Source organism: Antechinus flavipes, chromosome 3 (genome assembly GCF_016432865.1).
Source record: "Antechinus flavipes isolate AdamAnt ecotype Samford, QLD, Australia chromosome 3, AdamAnt_v2, whole genome shotgun sequence".
NCBI lineage: Eukaryota > Metazoa > Chordata > Mammalia > Dasyuromorphia > Dasyuridae > Antechinus > Antechinus flavipes.
In genome coordinates, this window is record NC_067400.1 from 582,006,103 (window position 1) to 582,030,852 (window position 24,750).

The 24,750-nt window shown below is 43.2% G+C and overlaps 1 protein-coding gene across 3 annotated transcripts in view; it reads right to left on the minus strand.

Moving 5' to 3' along the window:
* EPHB2 (EPH receptor B2) overlaps positions 1-23,307 on the minus strand; it is a 271,825-nt gene extending 248,518 nt beyond the window's left edge. Inside the window, exon 1 of one of the 3 annotated variants that reach the window (XM_051988289.1) lies at positions 22,772-23,307. In XM_051988289.1, coding sequence (XP_051844249.1) covers positions 22,772-22,883 — 112 coding nt within the window. In that variant the 5' untranslated portion in view covers positions 22,884-23,307. The remainder of the gene's footprint in view (positions 1-22,771) is intronic. The other 2 variants (XM_051988290.1, XM_051988291.1) reach the window with 2 other exon arrangements.
* Positions 23,308-24,750: the final 1,443 nt, after the last annotated feature.

Consider the following 24,750-nt stretch of genomic DNA (forward strand, 5'->3'; position numbering starts at 1 on the left):
TCATAAAGAGAGCAACTGAGGTGGTTATTTAAAAGAAAGGTATCAGGCTGCAATTTTTTCAAGGTTCCTTCCAGTTCTGACATTTGTATTCATTCTACAAAATGTTAGAACAAAGAACATTCTGTGTCCTGCATTCTTTTCCATCTCTACTATTCCTAGTTCCTATGTACCTTTTATCCTAATGTTCTAAATTTTAAAGCCCCTTCCAGTTCTGAACCTAGATTCTAAGAATCCTGGATAGCTCTAATTATAAGAAGCCACCTGGGAGAGCGTCATATAACTTTGAGACCCACTAGATTAAATTATCTCCAATAACCAAGTCTCAGTCCCAGATAAGTTTTGCAGAAGGCTTGGGGACTATAATACAATCTCCAGGTCAACATTGATGACTCCAGTCTCAATACCAGCTACACATTCTCAGTTTTAGAGATTTCTGCGGGAAACACTTTTGGGCACAATTCTAAAAGGTAAACTCAGTCTCCTGAAAAAGTTCCTCCCTGCGTCAGTCTGTTCAAGTATACAGTTATGACGGAATTCAGACCGATACATGAATTCAGGAAATTCGGCGTTCTGCTCCCCCTCTCCTCCTAACTGGGCCACATTATCCAGAATGAACATATTATTGGGATGCGTAATTTCTGTCATAAACACAGCTGTGTTTATTTCTATGTGCCGAGCTCCAGACAGACAAGCATTAGTGTCTGTTTATAACTGCAGAATCACACCTCGGGCAGGAGAGAATCTCCCAGTGACCGAGGAGAGCATTTGCTGGTCAGAGAAAACATTGAGCAGGGTCCTGACCCAGGAGCTGATCACATCATCTCTGGGGGTAGCTGAATTTGGAGAAATAGGTCGTTTCTTTGTTTAGGGAGAATGGTGTAGAGATGTGTGGGGTGAGGGTGGAGGTGTGGCAGTGTGTTTATGGGGGATGGGAAGAAATAGATCATGGGAACATTTTTGGAAGGTCTACCAGACAACTTTTCCCTTGTCTTGAATGGATTGATCACAGAATATTGGAGCTGGGGGTACCCTTAAAACACAGAATGCCAGAACTAAGGAGATTGTCAGAGATGGGATAGGCTACAGAACACAGACTATCAAAGCTAGGAAATGCCTTATAGATTATGTAGTCTATTCTATGAAAAATATGTTAGAAGTCCACCAGAATACAAGGAAATTTATCTACCCATGGCACCATTAAAGACAAATCCACACTGTTTTCTATGAATATAAGGCTAGTTCTGGTTTCCACTTAGAATCATAAGATTTAGATCTAAAAGGGGCATTGAGTCAATTACTTGTTTGAAGAAATTGAGGTTGTGTGATCTGGTGGAGAGAATTCTGCACTTGGGGATCAGAAGAGATCTAGAGTAAAATCCTACATCTGTTGCTCACTATTTGAGGACTATGAGCAAGTCACTTCTCCTGAGTCTCAATTTCCTCATCTAAAAAATAGGGATAATAACATCTATAGAACCTGCTTTATAAGATAGTTGTTCAGCTTCAATGAGAAAATTACTGATTTGCAAATTTTAAAGCACTGTATCGAAGTATCCCAAAAATGCAACTGTAAGCTTATTAAAAATTTCAAAAACTACACTAAGATTTTTGGGTGCCTCCATATAAATGTCAATTTTTGTTATTATTACTATATTATTATTGTCACTGTCATCGCGGATCACCTTTAGTATAAGAAACAGGAATAAGATTTATAGATTCATGGATCTAGTGCTAGAAAAATCCTCAAAGGCCATCTCATTCAATCCTTTCATTCTACAGATGAGGAAACTGAGGTCCAGAGAAGAGAAGTGGTCATTGTTGCTGAATCATCAACCGATCCTTCTGATCCCATTTGGGGTTTTCTTGACAGAGATATTGTAGTAGTTTGCCATTTTCTTCTCCAACTCATTTTACAGATGAGGAAACTGAAGCAAACAGGGTTAAGTGACATGCTCAAAGTCATACAACTAGTAAGTATCTGAGGCCACATTGGAACTCAGATCCTGTGGCTCGAAACCTAGAGTCCCATCCCGATACTTTTATTTTTCTATCTTTACATCTAGTTTTGTTTCTATAACATCAAATTTCCCCTTCCTATCTAGTTATACAGAACTGTAATAACAACAGCTGATATTTACATATTTAAAAAAAACACTTTGTGGTTAAAAACACTCTAATTATCTCATTTGATCATCATTTGATCAACACTAAAGTAGGTAATCTAAGTATAACCACCACCACTTGACAGATGGGGAAACTGAGGCCTGTAAAAAGGCCGCAAGCTTTTCCAGCAGTGGACAGAGATTGGGGGGCAGGGATGCTGAACCCCAGCCTCCTTCCCCCACTGCACAAGCTCATAGGCAGGTGAAGTAGATGAGACTGGACTGAGGCCAAAAGGAAAACTCTAGACGATGACTCAAAAATACCAAGAAAGGAAAAGCGGCAGAAAGACCTGGACATCTTTGCCCAGGGCCAGCGTTGGGACATAATTGGAATAATTCAGGCATGGAAGGACAGCCCCCAGAGGGTTGGGTGAAGCTTCTGTGTTGGCTGTGACCAGCTCAGGAATATGTGTGTCAAAGGGAGAGTAGGGGGAGGGTGGAGAGGCCTGGGGCCACTGGAAAAGAATTAGGATTCTCCAGCTGTCTCATAACCCCAACAATAACCAGAATACTGCAAGCTGTAATGGTTAGAGAGCTGCCAACTTTAATAAGAAGTGACTGTCGGTTCCATAATTCTTATTGCTGGGGCAGAGTGGAAAGAGCCCCCCTCTAGAATCAGGAGCCCTGCATTCAAATTCTACATTTAACTTAGAAGGATGACTCCGTCTCTCTCTAGCACATATCTCCACCAATGGGCTCCACCAATATGCAGTAATGGGGATTGGGCAAGTCTCCCCTCAGTTGTAAAATGGACCTCTGAGGTCCCTTCCAGCTCAAAATACTTTTTAAAATTATAGGTTTTTATTTACAAGTTATATGCATGGGTAATTTTTCAGCATTGATAATGGCCAAACCTTTTGTTCCAATTTTTCCCCTCCTTCCCCCCACCCCCTCCCCCAGATGGCAGGTTGATTAATACATGTTAAACATGTTATAGTATAAGTTAAATACAATATATGTATACATGTCCCTACAGTTATTCTGCTGTACAAAAAGAATAGGACTTTGAAATAGTGAACAATTAACCTGTGAAGGAAATCAAAAATGCAGACAGACAAAAATAGAGGAATTGGGGGTTCATAGTCATCTCCCAGAGTTCTTTCGCTGGGTGTCCATCTCAAAATACTAATTGAGGCAAAGAAAAATTCAGAGAAAGACAGGGAGACAACGTCTCCTTGAGGAGAGGCAGTTGTGCATAGTGGATAAAAAGCTGACCAGGAAGAGCTGGATTCAAATCCTGCCACTGACACATATTGGCTTCGTGCTCAAAGGCAATTCTCTGAGACCATAACTTACCAAGGGGGTGTTAAACAGAACTGGGAGAAGTTCTGAAATCACAGGTTTGTATTTATCTTTTTTCATTACCTATATTATCTCATTCCTTCCCCATGATAATCCTATAAGGCAGATATTGCAGAGGCCTTAGAGAAATCATCAATTCTCCTAGATGGTGTAGTAGATGGAATAGTCAGGAGGACCAGAGTTCAAATCTGACCTCAGATACTTAAAGCTGTGTGACCTTGGGCAAATCACTTAACCCCAGTTGCCTAGCAAAAAACAAACAGACGAACAAAAACCATACAGATGAGGAAACTGAGGTTCAGAAGTGAGAAATGACTTTTTCAATGTCCTACAGGTAGAAAAAAGTAGCAGAGGAGGGATTTGAATCCAGGTTCTTGGATTCCAAACTTCCAGAGGAGGGGCTCATCCTCCTACTGATGGAGAATGACCACTCTTCTGTAATTTATCACCTGAGGGATTTGACTGAGGGTTGTCCATGTCGCTGATAGTATGGCAGAGACGGACCTGAGGATCCTGCCATTACCAAGGCCACACTTGGATATAAAAGGGGTAAGGAGGATTCCCAGGTTACCAACATGAGAAAGCGTGAAAGGGATCTAAGGAGGGAAAGTCCTTCTCCAGTCACACAACAAGCTAGTGGCAGAGAAGGGACCAGAGGCCAGGCTTCCCAATTCCCAGGCCTGGGCTCTTCCCTCTCTGTCCCTTCTTATGCCTCCTCCCCTCTCCCTCCCATCAGGAGAAAGCTCCGGCTTTTGGCCCCAGGCCCAGGGGGCCAATGCCTCCCCCAGCCAAGACTGTCCCAGGCAGAGCTTCAGCTCTGAGCTGGCGACCCGGGAGGTACAGAAGGAGCGGCACCTTCTGGGCAGCATCAATAGAGTAAACAGCTGTAGCCGCTGCCATCTGGGGGGCTTCCGTGGGGACCAGTGACACTGATGTGGACAGACAGAGGCCGCGCAGATCAGTCAGGCAGCTCTGGACGGGAGGCGCGGGGCTTCAGCTGGCTCCGGAAGCTGCCCCGTGCACATTTGGCGCGGGCCCTTCTCGGGTCCAGCCTGCCCCCTCTGGGAAGCCGAGGAAGCCCCATTCAGCCAGCTGACAGATCCTACTGGGAGCTAAGCAGATTTTTCCGCCGCTGACATTTTTCAGAAGCTTTTTCTCTCCTTTCTTGAATTCCCGTGGAATCTGGCCAGGCGACAAGCTAGGGGCCTCCGACATGTGCCCGGGTATTAATGGGACTGTTGACCCCATTCGCCCCTTACTGTGCATGGGCAGCCAGACTTCCACCTCCAGCCCCCGACTCACCCCACTCCCCACCTCCTCCTGCACCACGGGATGGGACCTGGGAAGCTGGTCTAAGATACATCCATCCCCGCCCTTGCTCCCCCAAACTCAAATCAGAACAGAGAATGGCAAGGGGGAGTGACAACAGAACCTGGCAATTCCCCACCTCCTCACCTTGGGCAAATTAGCCAATCCAAGATTGCTGTCCCCTCCCCCCATTACTCTTAAGTCTCATTAGGTTACAGGTCTTTCTGTCTCAATTCAATTCAATTAGCATTTACTTACAAGACACAGATTGGCACTAGAGCTATATAGAAATAAATAAATCGCGTCCAAGAGGCTTACACTCTATTAGGGGATGCCTCCACTCTCTTACCCTGATCAGCTTCAGAATTTCAGAACTGAAAAGGACCTCACTGGCTATCTAGTCAATGGGTCAATGGCTACCTAGGGCTTCCCAGGTCTGACCCCTTCCCGAGCCAAGGCTCTTTTGGTTCTCGCCATCGCTGGTTAGCCTCCTTTTATCTGACTTTCCTATTAAATATATTAAAGTGTATGGTATGTATTAAAGTGCTCTCTCCCCCAACTCTCCAAACTTGGAATGCTTTCCCGCCCTTCTCCCTCCCTTTGTCAATTTAATTCCAATCCATCTGCTCCCCATCAACTGAAAAGTCACCTCCTTTGGGAAGTCTTCCCAGGTTATCCTATTGGTAATTGTCCCCCAGAGGCCTCCTTTGACTTTTGTTTTGTAACTCTCTGCTGTACTTTTATCATGTTAATATTGTATATTAGAGTCTCAGTACTAGGGTCTTCTGCCTTTTCTAGAGCAGGAAGCCTGGGCACATAATAAATGCCTAACACTTGTTGACAAATTGTTAAATTGCACAAAAGCACAAATAAACCTTTGGTCTTAGCCAGACTTTGTATCAATCAATCATTGTAATAAATTAACATAGCATCTCCCCTAGTGACCAATACAGTGCTATGGATAAAAGGGGCTTAAATATTTCATGAATTAATGCAATCATTCCCTGACTTTGACTCTGTTTCCCTGATGAAATAAGAGGACAGGACTAGATCAACTCAAAAGTCCCTCCCTGCTAGGATATTCTGATTCTAATGTTTCTTCCCGCTCTGGCATTTTATGATTCTGTCATGTGATCTATTACTATTTACGCCCACTTTTGAAAATCCCAATGGGCTATTTTCAAGGTTCCTGCTAACATCGTGAACAATGTGAGAAGAGCAATTTATTTTTTTTAAAGGAACATCAGCCTCCAGAAGTTGGTTATGTACCAGCAGAAAGAGAGGGAATGGCTATTGATATAGGCAGATTTCTGAATAAAGGCTGCAGTTTCTCCTCATATCTGATCTCATCATAACAATACATTTTCTGTCTTTATCTAGCTCTTCCTTCCCCTCGGGTAGTGTGAGGGATTTTATCTCCCAAGATTCTCCAGGTCCTCACAGCACATCCTATTTCTTCTTATAGGTAAGGGGAAAGGCTCTTTGTATTAGGGAGAGTGAAGGTCAGAGAGAAGCAAAAACTGCAGCAGCACCAAACATTTACTGAGGTTGAATCCACACCCAGGGCACTGTGTCATAAACTGGCAAGGGAAAAGGGGTGGGAGTGGAGGGCATAATCTTAAGAGGTATTGTGGAAAGGGTCCCATCTGCTGTTCCACCTTGAGCAAATCAATTCCATCATTTAATTTCTCTGATCCTCAGTTTCCTCATCTGTAAAATGAAGTGACTGGGCCAGAATATAATCCATCGATCCTCAAAATTTTTAGTCTCAGGATTTTACACGATGAGAAATTAAGAAAATTCCCTCCCCTCAAATAACTTCCATTTATGTGTTTTCTCTATCTATATTTACTATATTAGAAATTAAAATACTATTCAGTGGGGAAAAAAAGTTAAAATGTCTTAGTACAGAAAACTCTTGCAGTTAAGCCAATAGCTTAAAACAGATCAACTGAGATAACATTTGTTAAGTATTTAACACACAGCAGGCACTTAATAAGTGCTTAATCTCCCCCTTTCTCTTCCCCCCTTCCCCCCCATACACTGGTTGCAATTTTCCCTAGAATCAATTACCAGTGTACCGGTCTTTCCCAGTCTCCTTACTTCCCTACCCTGAGGGTCTTCTCTCAGATTGATTTTTTTTTTTTTTTTTTTGGAGGAGGAGGTAAAAGAAGCCATTCTCTGCCTCATTCTTATCTAGCCTTAATCCATGAGTGGGCATGGTCCCAGTCAAACTAAGACTTGGAAAGACCTTAGTTCAAAAAGGCCAAGGGCTCCCACTGTATGCAGGGTTATCTCCAGTCAAGTTGATCTTTATTTTGCCAAAGCAGCCAGGAGGATCTCAAAGAGTAACTTTACACAGCTCTGCCTCACTTAATCCAATTCATTTGCAAGTCTTGGCATCCCTTCCTGTAATCAGTTTAAGGACAAATAACAATTCCCCACCAGCCTAGCAATTAGAGAATAGGGTCCTCAAGGATCTGGTTTTATGTCTTATGTACCTTTGTAGACATCAAATGCAGCACTCACCAAGTACAGCCCTACCCAATATGGTGCTTCCTCTTAGGAGGTGCTTAATAAATGCACAATGAATCCATTATTGGCTGATTCATCATAGTTATAACACTACTAATGTGATCTTTACTTAGAGCATGCTTTAAGAGAATGCTTTGGGTTTTTAAAACTTGGAATTAGAGGCTGAAATTAGGTCCTTCTAGGACCCTGAGTACAGTGAGACAATGTCATGGGATTACGTTCCTAAAACTGGCATTTAAGGTACTTTACAAGCTCACTTAAAAGCACCTAAATGGAGCAACGGGTGGAGCACTGGGGAATTGAGAAATACTGAAAATTCAAATCTGACCTCAGACACTAGCTTTGTGACCCTGAGCAAATCACTTAACCATGCTTGCTACAGTTTCCTTATCTATAAAATAAAGTAGAAGGAAATGGCAAACTACTCTAGTATTTTTGTCAAGAACATCTCCAAATGACACATATACATATATTATATTTAACATATACGTTAATATATTTAACATGTATTGGTCTACCTGCCATCTGGGGGAGGGGGGGAGGGAAAGGAGGGGGAAAATTGGAACAGAAGGTTTTGCAATTATCAATGCTGAAAAATTACCCATGAATATAATTTGTAAATAAAAAGCTATAATAAAAAATAAAATCACCAAATGAAGAGTCATACAGGACTAAAAAATAACTCTAGTTAACAACAATAAATTCCCTCCAAACTAATTTTCCTGATTCCCATCCTGGGTTGGTAACATTTCCCTTTATAAACTCTGCCCCTCAACCAAACTGGATTATTCTCCAATCAACAGTGATGATCTTACTCTCTCTAACCTCTGGGCCTTTGCTCAGGTCATCCTCCAGAATGAAGTTTTTCCAAGACTATTGAGTGATGCCCTCTTGTCTAACTGGGATCCACTGAGGTGTCACACTCACCTTCTCTACAATCCCAATCCTCAAATGAAAGGAACATTTTCATCTTTATGTTTCTTATATTTCATTATCTGGACTTCTTTCCAATCCCTTAAATGTTCTTTATATCAGAATTATCTACAAATTTGTTTTGTCTTCCCAGGTTTTCTTTTCTTTTTTTATTCTAATATTTAATTATTAATTCTAATTTTTTATTATTTTATTCTAAATTCCCTAAGAGTTAGATCCATGTTGTATTGGTCAATAGAAAGGAATATAATGCCCTGCATTCTAACCCATTAATTTAGGTTTATTCAATTGAATTGGAATTGGGCAGGAGGTGGTAAAGAGGTGAAGGGAATGGAACATGGTTATTTCCTCATCTATGGGGTTACATTAACTGGTCTAAGGCCATTACACAGTACTATGCCATTCTTCATTCCCACCCTTCTACTTTTATCATTTCTTCTTAGTCTCTGTTCACTCCACATTTTCCTGCTTCTCATTCTCCAAATTTCTACCTACTCACATATCTGTCTTTGCCTACATGAACATTCTGCATGTTCTTTCTCCTAGGTAACGCTTTTCCTATCCCATCATGCTATACATGAGTGCTGCAAGATTATTCTTCTCTCCAGAGGATTATCTTCTAAATGGGTATCCTTCCCCAATGGGGGGGATCCAGACAATGCAAATGATGTGATTCCATCACTACCAATGGACAATAACTTGCCAACTAAAGGGGTAAGCCTGGAGCATTAGTTCTGTATTTGAGCATCCACAAACTGTAGAATACAGAAAGCCATCACAGAAGCTCACAATTACTTGGTCTTTTAGGATTTTTAACCACTTTGCATCCGTTTCCTCATTTGATTTCTCATTAGCACCCAGTGAGAAGAGGCGAAAATATTACTCTACAGATGCACACAGTGAGACTTAGAATGAAAAAAACACACTGGAGTAAGTGAACTAGAACATGAACACAGCAGAACATTCCTATACTTTGTCCTTATTAGAACTGGAGCACATATGTGCAGGTGGGAGAGATTGATAGCTACGGGTCTCTCTCTAAAAGAGGATCCATCAATGAACTCCAGCAGTGGAAAGATTGGTCTTGGAAGCTAAGACACCTTCATCCTGCTTAGTCACTGGCAGGTTATGTGATTACAGGCAAGCTACCCAGTGACTCAGTGTCATCTCATCATGGGAGGGCAGATAACCATCTACCTCCTGAGAAAGCAAGGAGGAAGAATCAAGAGTTTTTAAAGGCTTCAAAGTATTTTCAAGGGAAGAGTGATCCTATCAAGACTGATAAGAATCAGGAAGTATCCAGACTGGTTGCCTAGCAGCTGCCCTCAGCCCCACCTCTTCTAGCATATATAAACATTCTCTCCTTCCAAGATTTCTTTCCTTAGGGCCTGGAGCCAGAAGAGACCATAGAACATAGAATTCCAGAGCTAGAAGAGACCTTAGAACATTGAGAATGTCAGAGCTGGGAGGGCCTTTAGAACACAGGATGTCAACGCTAGGAAGGCCCTTAGAACATAGGATGTCAGGGTTAGGGGAAGGGCTTTATAATATGGAGTGTATTCGAATATAGAATACTAGGTTCAAAAGAACATTAGAAATTAGTCTGTGTCTTTTTACTGAGTTGAAACTGAGGTCCAGAGTGGGAAAACTTGCCCATGGTCATCCACACAGCAAAATCAAGGGCAGAATAAGACACTACTTTTATTTTTGCTCTTTCCAATATGCTTTGCTAGGATTAGCAGTGATTCACGTCCTTCGTTCAAGTGACCATGCCTCCATTTCTGGATATCTTTCTTCTGTGTCTCCCAACTCACTCCTCCCTCAAGTGATCTGTAACCATAAGGTACAATCAATAACAGACTGACAAAGAAAACTCAGGATCCTGTAAGAATATCTTATCCCTGAATGGTTAATGTTGGCAAAGAAGCCCTGGCTCTCCTACCAATCCTGCCCCAAGACCTATACCTACCACTAGTTAGCTGTGATATGACTTAGACACTTACTAGCTGTGTGACTCTGGACAAGCCATTTTACCCTGTTTACCTCTGTTTCCTCATATGTAAAATGAGCTGAAGAAGGAAATAGCAAAGCCTTCCAGTATCTCTGCCAAGAAAACTTCAAAATGGGTAACAGAGAGTCAGATATGACTGAAAACAACTGAACATAATCTCCTAACTCCAGGCCCAGTGTACTATCTCTGAAAACAGGCTTGAGCCTTTGGTTTCTTTCCTGTGAAATGAGGAGTTTGCATAGATGATCTCTAAGATTTCTTTTAGCCATTCAAATTCCAACCATCAAACACTTCTTAAGCACTTACTTCCCTTATGTAATATTCTTCCATTGGTCCTAGAGAAGCTACAAAGTTTAGGCAGGAGATATCCCCTGTCCTCAGGAATCTGAGCGTCTGGCATAGGGCTATGACACACAGAAAGATACTTGCAATGGAGTCAAAAAGTCTCTGACTAAGAGAGTCAGAGAATGGCAGCTCAACATCCATTCCTCCATCCCCACCTCTTCTAGCATATATAAACATTCTCTCCTTCCTCAGCTTTGGGAGCCAAAGTGGCAGCTTTGGGAGAGAAGTGGCTTCAGGAGTGAGGAAGCCACTAATCCCTATGAAGTCTTCTCTTAGTGTCCCCAGGCAACTCTCTAGAACAAGACTTCTTAACCTTTCAGTGTCACATGAGGATTTCCCCAACAATCCAAATAGGGTCACAAAGAACTGGAGGCAACTAAAAAATGAACAACAAATTAACAAATACAGATCTCTGGCAATTTAATGAATCCTTTGAAAAATGATATCTTAAATGAATAAAATAAAATTCATAGGACTAAAAAGGAACCAACTATCCTGAAATGTAATTATCAAAATATATTTTAAAAACAAACTCTTGGATCTCAGGTTAAGAACACTTATCTAAAGACTTTTAGCTGGAGCTCAGTTCCATTTGCCCTGGGTAGAAGGGTTTCCTTTAATAGGAATTCCCAACCCTAATGAAAGCACAGGATTCAAGTCAATTTTCCTCTTTGAGCCTTCTCACTGTTTCCTCATCTATAAAATGGAGCCTTGAATGACCTGCCTTCCAGATCATCAATCCCTACAAGCACAAGCGCTATCAATTATGACATGACAGGATATGATGAAGAGCATCCTCAATGACTGGCACTGGTGCCAGCTATTCATGCCTGGGTTTCCTTTGACAATCATTACAGAGCCTCAAACACAGAAGGTACTCCATCCTGGTTTGCTGAATGGATGGTCTCCCAAGCTAAGCTCAGCTCCCCATCCTCCCTCTCAGTACCTAATCCTCAGAAGTCATTAGCCTCCTTGTTGGATGCTGGGTCAGAGCCAAGACTGCTAACAAAATCAGTTCAAGGCCTGCCATGCTGCCCAACCTGGCCATGGGGAGCTCAGGCCAAGGATGATCTAAGAAACAAAGGCCAAGAGGACCTTCTAGAGACATGAATTCAGCCAATGTGTACCAGGAATCCATATAGACTGGGAAGGCATAGACAATGGGGATGTTTAACTTGGATAAGAGAAGGGAAGGTAAGAGATAGAGCAGAATCACTCAGAAATTACAAAGGACCATCACGGGGGAAAAAGAGCTTGTGTTTACAGAATTTTATAAGGCAGTAGTGGTACCTGTAGAGAGCTGGCCTTCAGAACCAGGGTTCAAGACCTGGATTCATGTCTCACTTCTGACAATCATACTTGGCTTTATGATCCAAGGCAAATCATTTAAATTCTCAGTACTCTTGATAATTAAAGAGGGGTTCTTGACTTGGGGTGTTCATGGAGAGATTTTAAAGGGTCCATGAATTAGCATGGAAAATTTGTTTTTACTAACTACTAACTGAAATTTCGCATTTCCCTCAATTATGCATTTTTTAGAAAAATTATTCTGAAGAGTCTATAGGTCTTACCAGATAGTCAAAAGGGGTCCATTTCTCTCTCCCCCCCACCCACTCTCTTTCTCTCTCTCTCTGCCTGTTTTTGTCTCTAACTCTTTCTCTCTGTTTCACACATGCACACAATATTTATGGACTCCTGAATTAGGACTAAAAATTTCAGAAAAAATGTCAACCTGTATTGATAGAGAGAGATTCCTTATCTATAGGGAGTTCACTGAATCGATGAAATAATGGGTCCTGCCTCTTTCCTATTAAGATTTCCTAAGCATTTTTCTCACAAATCTATGACAGAGAAACAAGTCCCATTATCTTCATGTTAGAGATAAGGAAACTGAGATTCAGAAAAATGAACCTCTTTCTCTTGGTCACACAGCTGGGAAGTATGGGACTGTGACTCAATCCCAGGTCTTTCAAGTGTCAATTCAAAGCACATACTTTTCTTGGTCAGTTGTGCTTTTCATGACCCCATTTAGAGTTTTTTCAGCAGAGATACTAGAGTGGTTTGCCATTTCTTTCTTCAACTCATTTGACTGATGAGGAAATTGAGGCAAACAGGATAAAGTGACTTGTCCAGGATCACTCAGCTGGTAAATATCTTGAGGCTGGATTTGAACTGAGGAAAATGAGTCTTCCTGACTCCAGGCCCTGCCTTCTATTCATTGGACCATCTAGATGTTCATATTTACTCTTTTTAGGAAAATAGGGAAAAGTGACACAGAGGTGGATTTCACCTGTATAAGAAGGGCAAACTTTTTATCAATGAGAACCATCAAATGATGAAATAAGCTGTCTCAGGAAGTAATATGCTCTCTACCATTAAAGGTCTTCAATTATACTATCATAAAATTATGCTATAAAGTATTTCTGAGGTCTACTAGTCAAATCCCTTCTTTTTACAGTTCCAAAAGAATTTAAAGTACCCTAACATCACATAATCAATAGATGGCAGATGGGAGATTTGAAACCACATCCCTCGCTTTGAAATCTCACACCACTTACTAGGGATGTGATAAGGGATCCACATTTTGGCAAAGGGTAAGTACCCACTAGTATCTTTTATGGTTGGTAGATTTTCTTATTTTAGGACTTTGAAGACTTCCAACTTACACTGTGATCAATAGCAAGAGAGGTTACCTTGTCCTAGTTAAATCATCACAGACTATTAGATCTGGAATGGACTTTTCAATATAGACAATAGAATTTAGAGCTAGATAGCATCTGAAAATATTAACCAGGAAAGGCAGAAAGAAGGTTCATCTTGTCTAACCCCTTTATTTCACAAAGACAGAAACTGAGGCTAAGAAAAATGGGAAAGATGTATCTAAGATCATATGATTAATAGGTGTGAGAGTTGGAATATAAATGTGATTCTACTAATTCCAAGTCAATAATCAATTAATCAATCAATCACTTTATAAGAGAAGTCAAGTTCCAGGTTCCACATTAATACGTGTGTGTGTGTGTGTGTGTGTGTGTGTCTCCTTTCCACATCACAATTTTCCCCATCACAGATTTGGTATACCACAGGTCCACACAAGAAATTAAATAGGAATTTAGGAGAAGTTTTACAAAGGCTGTAGATGACATATTAGAGTTTAGAAACTCAGAAATGTACAAAATGCATGTATAGTACTGCATAATATCAATATCAATATTTTATCTTTTAATACCATAATAAATCAGACTTCTTCTCTGGCACAAAGGGAGGCCAAAGATTTTTTACATGGATTTTCCAGATCATGGGGCCTCTACATCCCTAAACCTGGTATGTGGAAGGAATAACTGCATGTACATGTGTAGACGTATATGTACAGTATGTATGTACATATGTTATTTGACAATGAAGTGTACGGTATGTATACACACGCATGTGTGTTGCACATGTGCGTGTAAATAAACATATCAAATGTTCGGGTGTGCATATAAATACATGCATATCCATACAATTGGATGCATGCACACCCCAGCCACACAGGACCAGGTTCATCTCTGATCTATGCAATTCTGACCAGATGATTCTTTCCTCCTGTCCCAGAAACTGCTTTTAGGATATTTTCTAAACTAATGAAATCTTGTAATCAGTGCTTTTGGCCTGCTTTGGCTAATCATGGGGCTGGCCCCAAATTTAGTGAAGGGGTGGGAGGGAAGAGGAGAACTAGGAACAAGGGCAAAATGTAGCACCAATACTTCCTGGTGGTTGGATGCTTTGCTAGATTATGGGAGATAAAGTTGAAAAAGATTCCCGACCAGGGGAGCAGCAGCTAGCCTGGTCAATAACAGCAGAAAGAACAAAGGATTTGAAGTTAAAAGTTCTGGGTTCAAATGTGAATTCCAAAAAGGTGTGGGACTCTGAGTAATTTCTCTTTTTCGAACCTCAGTTTTCCCCATTAGAAAGTGGGGATGATAATATTTATAGTAAGAGAAGTGGCTTGGGAGATATACAGATGATAAAAGATGATGGGACAAAGAAAGAGCTCCTGGAGTTATGAGAAAGAAGCAAGAATACTTTGAGCAAAGTACTTTGGAAATATTAAAACATGATAGAAATGTCAATTATTACTATATATCTTTAGACAGGGAAAGGATGACAAATCAGACACTGTTTACAAAACTTATCACTTATTCTCAGTCATTCTGTAAGTATTAAGTATATATGCACCAGACTCTGTTCTAAGCACAGGGGATTCAAAGACAGGTAAAACAGAGTCCTTGTTTTCAAGGAGCTTGTAGTCTAATGGGGAAACAACATGTGAACAACTATGTACAAAGAGGAAGAACTGGATATAATCAATATAGCAGAGTATTGTGGAAGATTACTGGCTGTGGTGGCCAGAGACCAGGATTCAAATCTCATCTCCATCACTGGCTTGCCATGTAATCTTGGGGTGGTAAAATGGAAAAAGAACAGGTGTGATTGAGGATATTCCCTCTCTTTATCACTCTGCTCTATGTCTATTCTCCATGAAGCTGGGTGTACACTCCACCGTGGAATGGGTGGCTTGAGCCTCTGACTTTTTTTTTTAAAAAAAAGGGCAATTAAACCACTTTATAGAGGGAGAAGATGGTTCCATTAGAAGACAATGGGGTGAAAGGTCCCCCATTCATACTAGTGACAGGGGTAATAAAATTTGTATTGTATTGTAGAAACTCATGGGCTGTTCATAAGGACTAAATGAAGTTATACATGCAAAGTCTTTTGCAAATTATAACTTGCTGCATAAATCAGGGTAGTTAGGATTCTTCTTGTCAGCTGAATTTTTCTAGATCCCAACTTTGCCTGTCTTAGCATCTTTCCTCATGCCATTTATCTTCACCAGACTCCCCAACTGTCCATCTCTCTAATTGAAATTTGATGTATTCTGTGTCATTCAACTTATGTGTCACCTCCTCCAGGAAGTCTACCTGGATTCTATTCTCCTAGCCATCTCTTATCTTCCTCCAAAATCACATGATTGACACATGAGCATTTCCCAGGACATTTTGCAAGTGCTGCTGCCCCACCTATAGTTTATTGTGCATGCATATTATCACAAAGGCTTCCCTCTTTCTAAGTAGACCCTCAAGGGTGGAGAACTTTGACTAATTCTTTGGCAGAAAGAAAAGATTCTAAACTTGCATCCAGGGCCCCTGAGCCCTAATCCCACTTCTGACACTTATTAGCAATGAGATTCTAATCACAAGAGAAAACAGAAAAAATGTTGGATCTGAAGTCAGTGGCGACATGGCCTTGAATCTCACTTCCAATATTGATGCTCATTAGCTGTGTGACCAGTTCCACCTGAGCTTTACTTTGTTCATGTAGAACAGGGCACTAACTCCATTTGTACGGGGACCTGACCAGCTAAGCTTTAATGAGAGCCTGGTATGAACATGGATCAAGAGGCCTTCTTATAGCTCAAGCAATAGAGGCTCAGGGAGGTTATTAATAATAGCTACCATTTATATACTACTTTAAAGTTAGCAAGGCACTTTACAAATTATATCTCATTTGACCATCACAACAAGCCTGGGAGGTAGGTGCTATTATTATCCCCATTTTACAGATATAGAAACTGAGGAAGAGAGAGAATAAGTGATTTGCCCAGTTAGTAAGTATCCAAGGCAGGATTTAAACTTACTTAGGAGAGACTCCTGACTCTAAGTCCAATACTCTATCTATTGTGCTATCTAGATTAAGTGATTGGCCCAAAGTTATGCAGGTTGTACGTGGAAGAGCAACTTCAGAGTGCTGTATAAATGTTAACTAGCTTCCCTTAACATATGGTAAGAGTGCTGGGTCTAGAATCTGGAAAACCTAAGTTCAAATCTGGTCTTAGACACAATACTTGTGGGCCAGTGGGCAAATCCCTTCACCCAATTTGCCTTAGTTTCCACATCTGTAAAATGAGCTGCAGAAGGAAATGGCAAACTACTTTAGTATCTCTGCCAAGAAAACGCCAATAGGGTCACAAAGAATCGGACATGACTGGAACACATAGTAAGTGCTTGATAATTTTTGTTTCCCACCTATAAAATAGGGATAGTTCAATTCAATAAATATTTATCAAACATTTAACTCACTAGGATTAAGTAAATGCTTAATATGTATTAGGCTTTGCATTAGGTACTAGGGATAGAAAAAGCAATAAAATAAGGAAACAATCCCTGCCCTCTGAGAACTTACATTCTAGAGGCTAGCTACAGGGCCTAGAGCTATTCACATAAGTGGATTACCTGCTTTACTTAGTGGTAAGCAAAGTGTCTAGTAAGTAAAGTGCTATTCAAGCATGGGTTATCATTATTATTTATATCTCCCAAAAGTTAAGATGTGAAACCAGGCTTTTTTGTCTCTAAGTCCAGCATTCCATTCTTCTCATCGCTGACTTACTATCCAACCCCTCTGAATCTCAGACAACTCTTTGAGATCCATATACTATGGGGATCCCAAAAGTCCTAGTGTAATTTTTAAGCTTTGAAACTTTTAAGACACTGTATATAATGCTATGAATAGGATTATGTATCTCATTCAATAAACACTTGTTGAAAGAACAAATAAAATCTGCTCCATTTCTTCTAAGCATGTTCATTATCTTTCTTTCCTCTCTTTTTCTCTTCCTTTTACTTCTCTTTCTTCTGTCTTGTCTTCCCTTCCTTCCCATCCCCTCCCCCTTCTCATCTCTTTCTGTCTTTCTCTGTGTTTGTCTCTTTCTTTCTGTCCCCCCCTCTCTCCTTCTCTTTGTCTCTTTTCTCTCTGTCTCTCTCTCTATATGTCTGTCCCTCTCTCTCCCTCCTTCTCTCCCCCCACCCCCAACACATATACATACAGAAGATGAATATAACAGCACAGAATTTTGTCAGTTTTCAACCTAGTAAGACCATCTGATGAATTCATGCCATGAGAGGGGGTTTTGCCCTATTGGAGAACTCCTTAAATTGTTCCTAGCTTTTCTTTTCCAAGATCACACTGATGGGACTAGTCCCTCTCTCCTGAGCTTCAAAACCTTGAAAACTGGGACAAGCCACACCAAATTCAGGTGAAGCAATGGATAAAGCTCCCAGTCTGGAGTCAGGAAGATCCGAGTTCAAATCTAGCCTCAGAGACTTCCTAGCTGAGTGGTCCTAGGCAAGTTACTTCACTATTTGCCTCAGTTTCCTCATCTGTAAAATGAGCTGGAGAAAGAAATGGCTAACCACTCCAATATCTCTGCAAACAAACAAACAAACCCCAATGAAATCACTAAGAGTCAGACATAGTGGAAATGATTGAATAGCAACAAAAACGGCAAGTTTACTGTCCAAAGCCCATCATCACAACAAACTGGAAGCCAGATCTTCCAAGAAATTTGCTTATATCATCCAAGATAGTACAGCATCATGGAAAGAACACCAGCATGCAACGCAAGTGACCTGAATTTGAGTCTCATCTCTAGTACTAATTGACTCTAGAACCTCAGGGAAATTTCTTCTCTGAATCAAAGTTTCCTCATCTGGAAAATAGGGGATAGGGAGGGTGAGGTGGTCTCTAAGCTATCCTCTAATGTTTTATATTCTAAAGCTCTCTCCAGCTCTAACATCCTGCGTTCTAAGGGCACTCCCAGCTCTGACATTTTCTGTTCTAAGGTCTCTCTCTGCTCCAAAAATCAATAGTCTAAGGTTCCTCTCTACTCTGATATTCAGTGCTCTAAGGGTCCTTCTGGCTCTTATACTCTTGTTCTAAGGCCCTCCCAACTCTGAAATTCTGTGTCCTAAAGAGCCCTCCCAGTTCAGACTGCCAGAATTTTAACATTCTACATGCTAGAATCACTTTATCCTCTAGCCTATGAATCTTCAAGCAGAGTGAGTGCTAAAAATAGGACAATTCAGTAAAATAAACACCTACTATGTGAGAAACACTGTACCTACCACTGGGGAGAAACCCTGAGAGACAAAGACCTGGCTTTAAAGGACTTTGTATAGGGTGTGGGGGAGGAGGGAAAGCTGGTTAAGGACACAAATAGCCGATACCAGAGAGAAGGAGATAAGCACAAACCAGAGAGGTTTCTCTGGCCAATTATGTCTAAGTGCAGCAGGAGGCCCAAATGACCCCAGCTTCCACTTAGGGTCCATCCTGAAAGCTGTGGCTCAGAGACCCATCAAGTGCACAGAGCTACATTTCAGATAAGTTCCAAGCCTTCCTAAGACACAGATCTCCAACTTAAAAATAACAAACAGTTCACCAAAGAGGGCAGGGGAGAGTCTTTTTTCCAAAGGTATGCTGGGAAATGTTTAATAACTGCATCTTCCACCTCCCTCCCCCCCCCAAAAAAAAAAAGTAACTATACACTTTAAAATTTTAAGACTCTGGGTAGGAAGTGGTACCTGAGCTAAGTCTAAAATGAAGCTCTGGGGAGGAAGTACCTGCCTGGCAAAGTTTCAGAGGTAAGAAGTAGAATGCCAAATAAGGCAGTTTGGTCAGAACATAAAGTATGTGTAGGGGACAAGGCTGTGTTGGTAAATGTTCAATAACCAATTCTTGGGGAGTGGGGGGAAATTTTTACTCATCATATTTTTAAGTTTAATTTTCATTTGTAATATTTTCTCCACCACTTTCTTAAATTTAGACAATCAACAAAACAACAAACCAAGCCCTGTTTTGTTACATTTGTTGATTTTTAAGTTATAAATGTTCACGTTGAAAATGTTACAAGTATCTTTGCTGGTGGGGCTAGATCTAGTACATGCCCACCTTCTTCCCATAAAATACAAATTACATTGATGACAAAAAAGGTATTATTAGCCCCATTTTTGCAGAGGATGAAACTGAGGCCCAGATAGGAATGATTTGATTGAGATTATAAAGAAAGTATCCAAAAAAGCAAGACTAGAACACAGGTCTCCGAGGTGTTCTTTCTACTGATCTATTGTTGCCTCTTCTTCTCACTTTTGAGCTCTATTTTTCACTAACACACTCAACTCTTAGATGTTTGTAGAGAAAGAAACAGGAAGGAGCCTGAGACTAGATGGCAAGAGAGATGTTCCCTTTAGATTCATGGTGTCATCTGTTCCTCTCTCCAGACAAGGGGCTGCTGTGTGGGTAAAATAAAAAGCACTGGGTTTGAAGTAGAACCTGAGTTCAAATCCTCCACAGAATAAGTGTGGAAACACTATTCAAATATATAAGTTCTATGAAAGTGGGAATTGTTATTATACAAAGACAGCATTGGAGAAAAAGCAATTGATAGGGAACCTAGATTTACAGCCTTTAGAAGACACAACCCTGGACTTGGAGTCAGGGAGGCTTGGATTTGAACACCATCTTAGACACTAACTATAAATATACCCTTCCTCAGACACTTACTAACTATAAGTGTAACTTGCCTTACATACTAACTATAAGTGTAACTTAACTTAGATACTAACTATAAGTGTAACATGCCTTAGACACTAACTGTAAGTGTAATCTGTTTAGACACTAACTATAAGTGAAACTTGCCTTAGACACCAATTACAAGTATATCTTGTCTTAAACACTTACTAACTATAAGTATAATCCTAGGCAAGTCACTTTACTTTTTCTGCCTTAGATTTTTTTATTTGTAAAGAGAAAAGACGAGATGAAATGGCATCTAAGAGTCTTTCCAACTATGATGCTTTAGTCCTATGACTTAGGATCAAAGGAGATAATATTGATAAAGTGCTTTGCACAGTACCTGGTACATAAATGTGCTTAATAAATGTTTATTCCTATCCCCCAGCTTTCTCTCCCTATTTTATGTGTCTTTGGACAAAGTAAGTCATTTTCCAGAACCTCAGTTTTCTCATCCATACAAAATGCATAGATTTTAGGGAGATAGACTAAGTGAACTTTGTATTTTCCATCTTTAATTCCTATCTTCCAGTGGGCACTGTGCCCACCCCTCTGTGGGGCCTGGCCCACCCAGGCTACTGCTTGCCATATTTAAGCACCCCAGTTACCCTCTGAGCTGCTGCTGACACAGATGGACAGATAGATGGACAACCGTGACCATCCACCCTGTCATAATTAAAAACATACCCAGACTGCTATCGTAGTGGCCAATTTTCCTCCCCTCCAGCTCTGCTTACTCTAACATAAATAGCAATATTTATGCCAAACTTCTATAATACCGTAAACAGCATAACCTATAGCAGGCCAATCCATGAGTCATTTCCCCAAAGCCCGAGTTAATAAGTGGTACCTCATCCCCATTCTGGAGAACCCAGCGGCCTGGCCTTGGTCTAAATCTCCACACCCAGATCCAGTGGCCTCCTAATACCCCATCAGCCCAGCAATGGGAAACCGCCAAGCAGCAGGCCTGCTCCTAGCAGACAGGATGGACTCTTTTGGTCCTGGGTCCTTGGTCTCTGCTGTGGATTCCACTGGCAGCCATCCAGGGAAAGTTTCCCAAATCCTCTACTAGCCCCTAAGCTCTCATTAAGTAGGAAGAAATTGAAGTCATGACAGAAAAGCCCAATCTTTCTCTTTTCAGAGGCAGCAACTCAGTTTAATGGTTGAAACAGCATTTGTTGATAGAAAAAAAGGGGGGGGGGTCACCCTGCCATAAGCCTTGTGAGGTACAACTGGGATGGGAAGGGTCCTGGTCCACAGGAGATGAAGATTCAGTAGAGGCCCCATCCCTAGGTATCCCATTATGCCCCTCAAAGTCTGACAGACCTGTCTTCTTCCACTTTCTATTTGGGATTAACACCTGGTATCCAGGGGGCAATTCCGGTGGCTGATCACCACATCTTTCAGGTCATGAGCGCTGACCTGGCAGGGATGCTTTAAGGAAAACCCAAGAAGAGCTCCCCTCTGCCTGGAGAATGGAGGGGTCAGGCACTGCCCAGTTGGACATGATGGCAGCTGTGAGTTTCATGGGCCTCCATCATGATAGGGAGTTTTTTTGCCAGTTGGACCCTGGGGAGATGGGAAGGAGCGTCTGGATCCTAACACCCAATGAGACTTCATGACTGAGAGTCTCATGAATCCATCTTTCTAAGGCAGGGTTCCAAAGCAGGACGCCGGGAGGGTCCTATTGTAAAGCCTAGCCCGTGGCAATCATCACACTCACAAGAGGAGGTCGAACTCAATGAGGTGCCTTCCAGTTTTAATACCCTCAGCCCGAATAGTCTATGCCTGAGATTCCTCTAAGCTCAAACAAACATTCTGTGTTCTAAGAACGCTTTCAGGACTAATATTTTGTGTTCTAAGGTCCCTCCCAGTTTCCACATTCTAAGGCCCCTTCTAGCTCTGTGAGCGTCTGATTCTGAACGGACTGGTCCTGGGGGTTCCAGTTACAAATACAAGCGCTTCGGCCACCTTAAAGGCTTCTTCCTTATTTGTTCAGGATATCTTTCCTAGTACCAGGGGCCCCTGGGCTTATTCTCAGGGATATTCTTCTATGAAGCACTTTCTCATAGTGGAAGGAACTTTCCTTCCACCTACCAAGCTGTTCCGGGAGCCTCGAATTTGCTCTGGGCATCTCCTCCTAGTTCTCCTCCCACCTCACCCCCGGTTTGCCCACGGAGGAAGCCGGGCGCGGGCGGCTCTCCCCCTAGAGTGCCGGGAACGTTATCCCTCCCCCCCTCCCCAAAGCCCCGGCCCTCGCTCTAGCCTAGCGCTCCGCGGAGCTGGCCAAGCTACAAAGCTTTGGCAAGATGGTCCCTTCTCCTCCCTTCTGGTACAGTCAATCAGAGCCTCCAGTGTCCTCCTGCTCCCCCCCACCCTCCCCCTCCTTACACACACATACACACACATACATACACACACACATACATACACACACACACTCACATACACTCTCTCACACACACACTCTCTCTTTCACACACACACACACACACACACACACACACACACACACACACACTTACACTCACACACACACATTCAGCTACCCTCTCCTTTCCTTTCCTCTCCACCGCCTTCGGGAGAGGAGGCTCAACTCCAGACACACCTCCCCAATGCATTGCCACCTGCCCCGGCCCGGAGGAGACAGTTTGCCCCTAAGCAAACTTCGCGGGAAGACGCATGGGGAGGGGATAAGAGATGGAGGTGGGGGGCGCAGGTTTGGCCCCAGGCCCCGGGTCCCCCGGCCGCCCTCCCCTCGCCTCTCTTCCCCCTCCCCCATCGCACTTACCTTCCACAGCAGAGACCAGGGGCAGCAGCAGCGGCGGCAGCAGCAGCAACAGCAGCGGCGGCGGCGGCAGCGGCAGCGGCAGCGGCGTGCACCGACCCCACAGCCGATCCATTGTGTGGCTCGGCGCTGGCCCGGGGCGCGTTAAGGGGAGCAGGGCCGGTGAGCCATGGGGCCGGGCGGGCGAAGGTAAGGGCTGCTGGCTGGGGGGGCCGGGGGGCGCGGAGAGGCAGACGCAGGACCGCGCTTCCAGCAGAATGAGCCATCCAGAATGGGGAGAAAAGAGCCCGAGACGAGCCAACGCTGGGAACGATCCACCTGCACGGCCGTGCGGGGGGGGCGGGGGGAAAGGGGGGTAAGGAGGGGGGCTCCGCCGAGCCCAGCCCGGCGCGCTGGGGACCCCAAGAGGGGGGCGAGCCGCTCCAGTGGGCCGACGACGGGGCGGCGTCGGGGCAGCCTATGAGGAGGCCGGGCGCCGAGGCGAGCCGGCGTGCGGGCGACAGCGAGGGAGGCAGGGAGCTCCCCCCGCGGAGCAGTGGTCTCTCCCAGAGCTGTCCATCATCCAGATAAAGCAGTGATTTCAGCCCGAGCGTTTCTCAGTTTGTAGTGAATGCTGCAAAGCCGAGGAGCGTCTGGCGCTGCTGACAGGGACAGGGAGAGGGGACCAGGGGGAGGGGAGGGGAAAAGAGGGAGGGGAAGGAGAGGACTGGGTGGTGGTGGGGCGCTGGGGACAGAGGAAGGGGCTGCTGAGGCTGCTGCCGCTGAGACTGGGGAGAACGGGCCCTACCCGTACTAGGACTCTGGGGGCTGGGGGCTGAAAGGGGGGGCGGGCAGCCAGACCCCCGCCCGCCCCCAGTGCCTGCAGCCCCAGGAGGGGCCAAACCGCAGTGAAAGGGAAAGAAAAAAAAAGGCAGCAAGCAGACAAAACCCGCAGCTCTCTCCCGCCCGCCAGGGCTGGGCTCCCGAGGCGCTGAGCTCCGCTGGGGGCAAGGGAGGGAGAGAAAGAGCAGCGTACATTTCCCCCCACTCCCCTGGAGGGAGGGGTTGGGAGAATGGGGGTCCCCCCCACTCCACTCTGCTCGGGGGAGGGACCAACCCTGGGAGGCAGCAGGCTCGGGGCCTGATACCACGCCCCCGTTGTTCGCGAGAGCCGGCGCCCTTCTCTGCCAACTCCTCCCCAACCCTGACTCCTCGGGTCCCCCGATGCAGGTGTGCCTCGAATTACACAACGAACCTCCTTCTTTGTAACCCCACTTTTTTACACTCTCCCGCCCCCAAAGTTGTTAGTACACTGAGTTTTTGTCCAGCTAGCTGGACACCGCGAGATAGACCAAGTGGGGGGGGGGGGAGCTTTCCTTTTGTATCAGGCCTAGATTCCTGGGCTAAATGGGAATTTTTTGAATTTTTGGGGGGGGTTTCTTCTAGGGGGCACACCCTTCCCGGCCGATCCCCTACCTCTGACTGATTTCACCATTCGTGCAAATAGCATAACTCAATACAATAAAAAAAAATTACAAAGAGATTATTATAGCCCAGGAACTATTTATTAGATGCTGGAGATACAAAGATAAGCATGAAAATATTTCTTGTCCTCAAGACGCTTATACTCTACGGAGAGAACAGGAAAGTTTTCTCTTTAGGGAGAATCTTAGTTGTACAAAGTCCTGTGCTCCCTCTATGGGGGACACTGAGGTCTAAGAAACAAGCCCTACTTCTCTCCAGGAGCTCAAAATCTCGTTGAGACTTCAACCAAATTGTATTAAAGTAAGTAATTATGCTCAGCTAGAATTTGAAGATGAAAAACAATAGTATCCTACTCTCAAGAAGCTGGCAGTTTGCTAGGGCAATATAGCTCCTACATAAATAAATGATGATACGCATTAGAAATCCATAGAAGCAAAGAAGAATCAGAAGAAAGACTATATAAGATTTTCAGTAGCCAAGAAATAGTGCTTTTCCCACAAAGATAAGTCAGACTAACA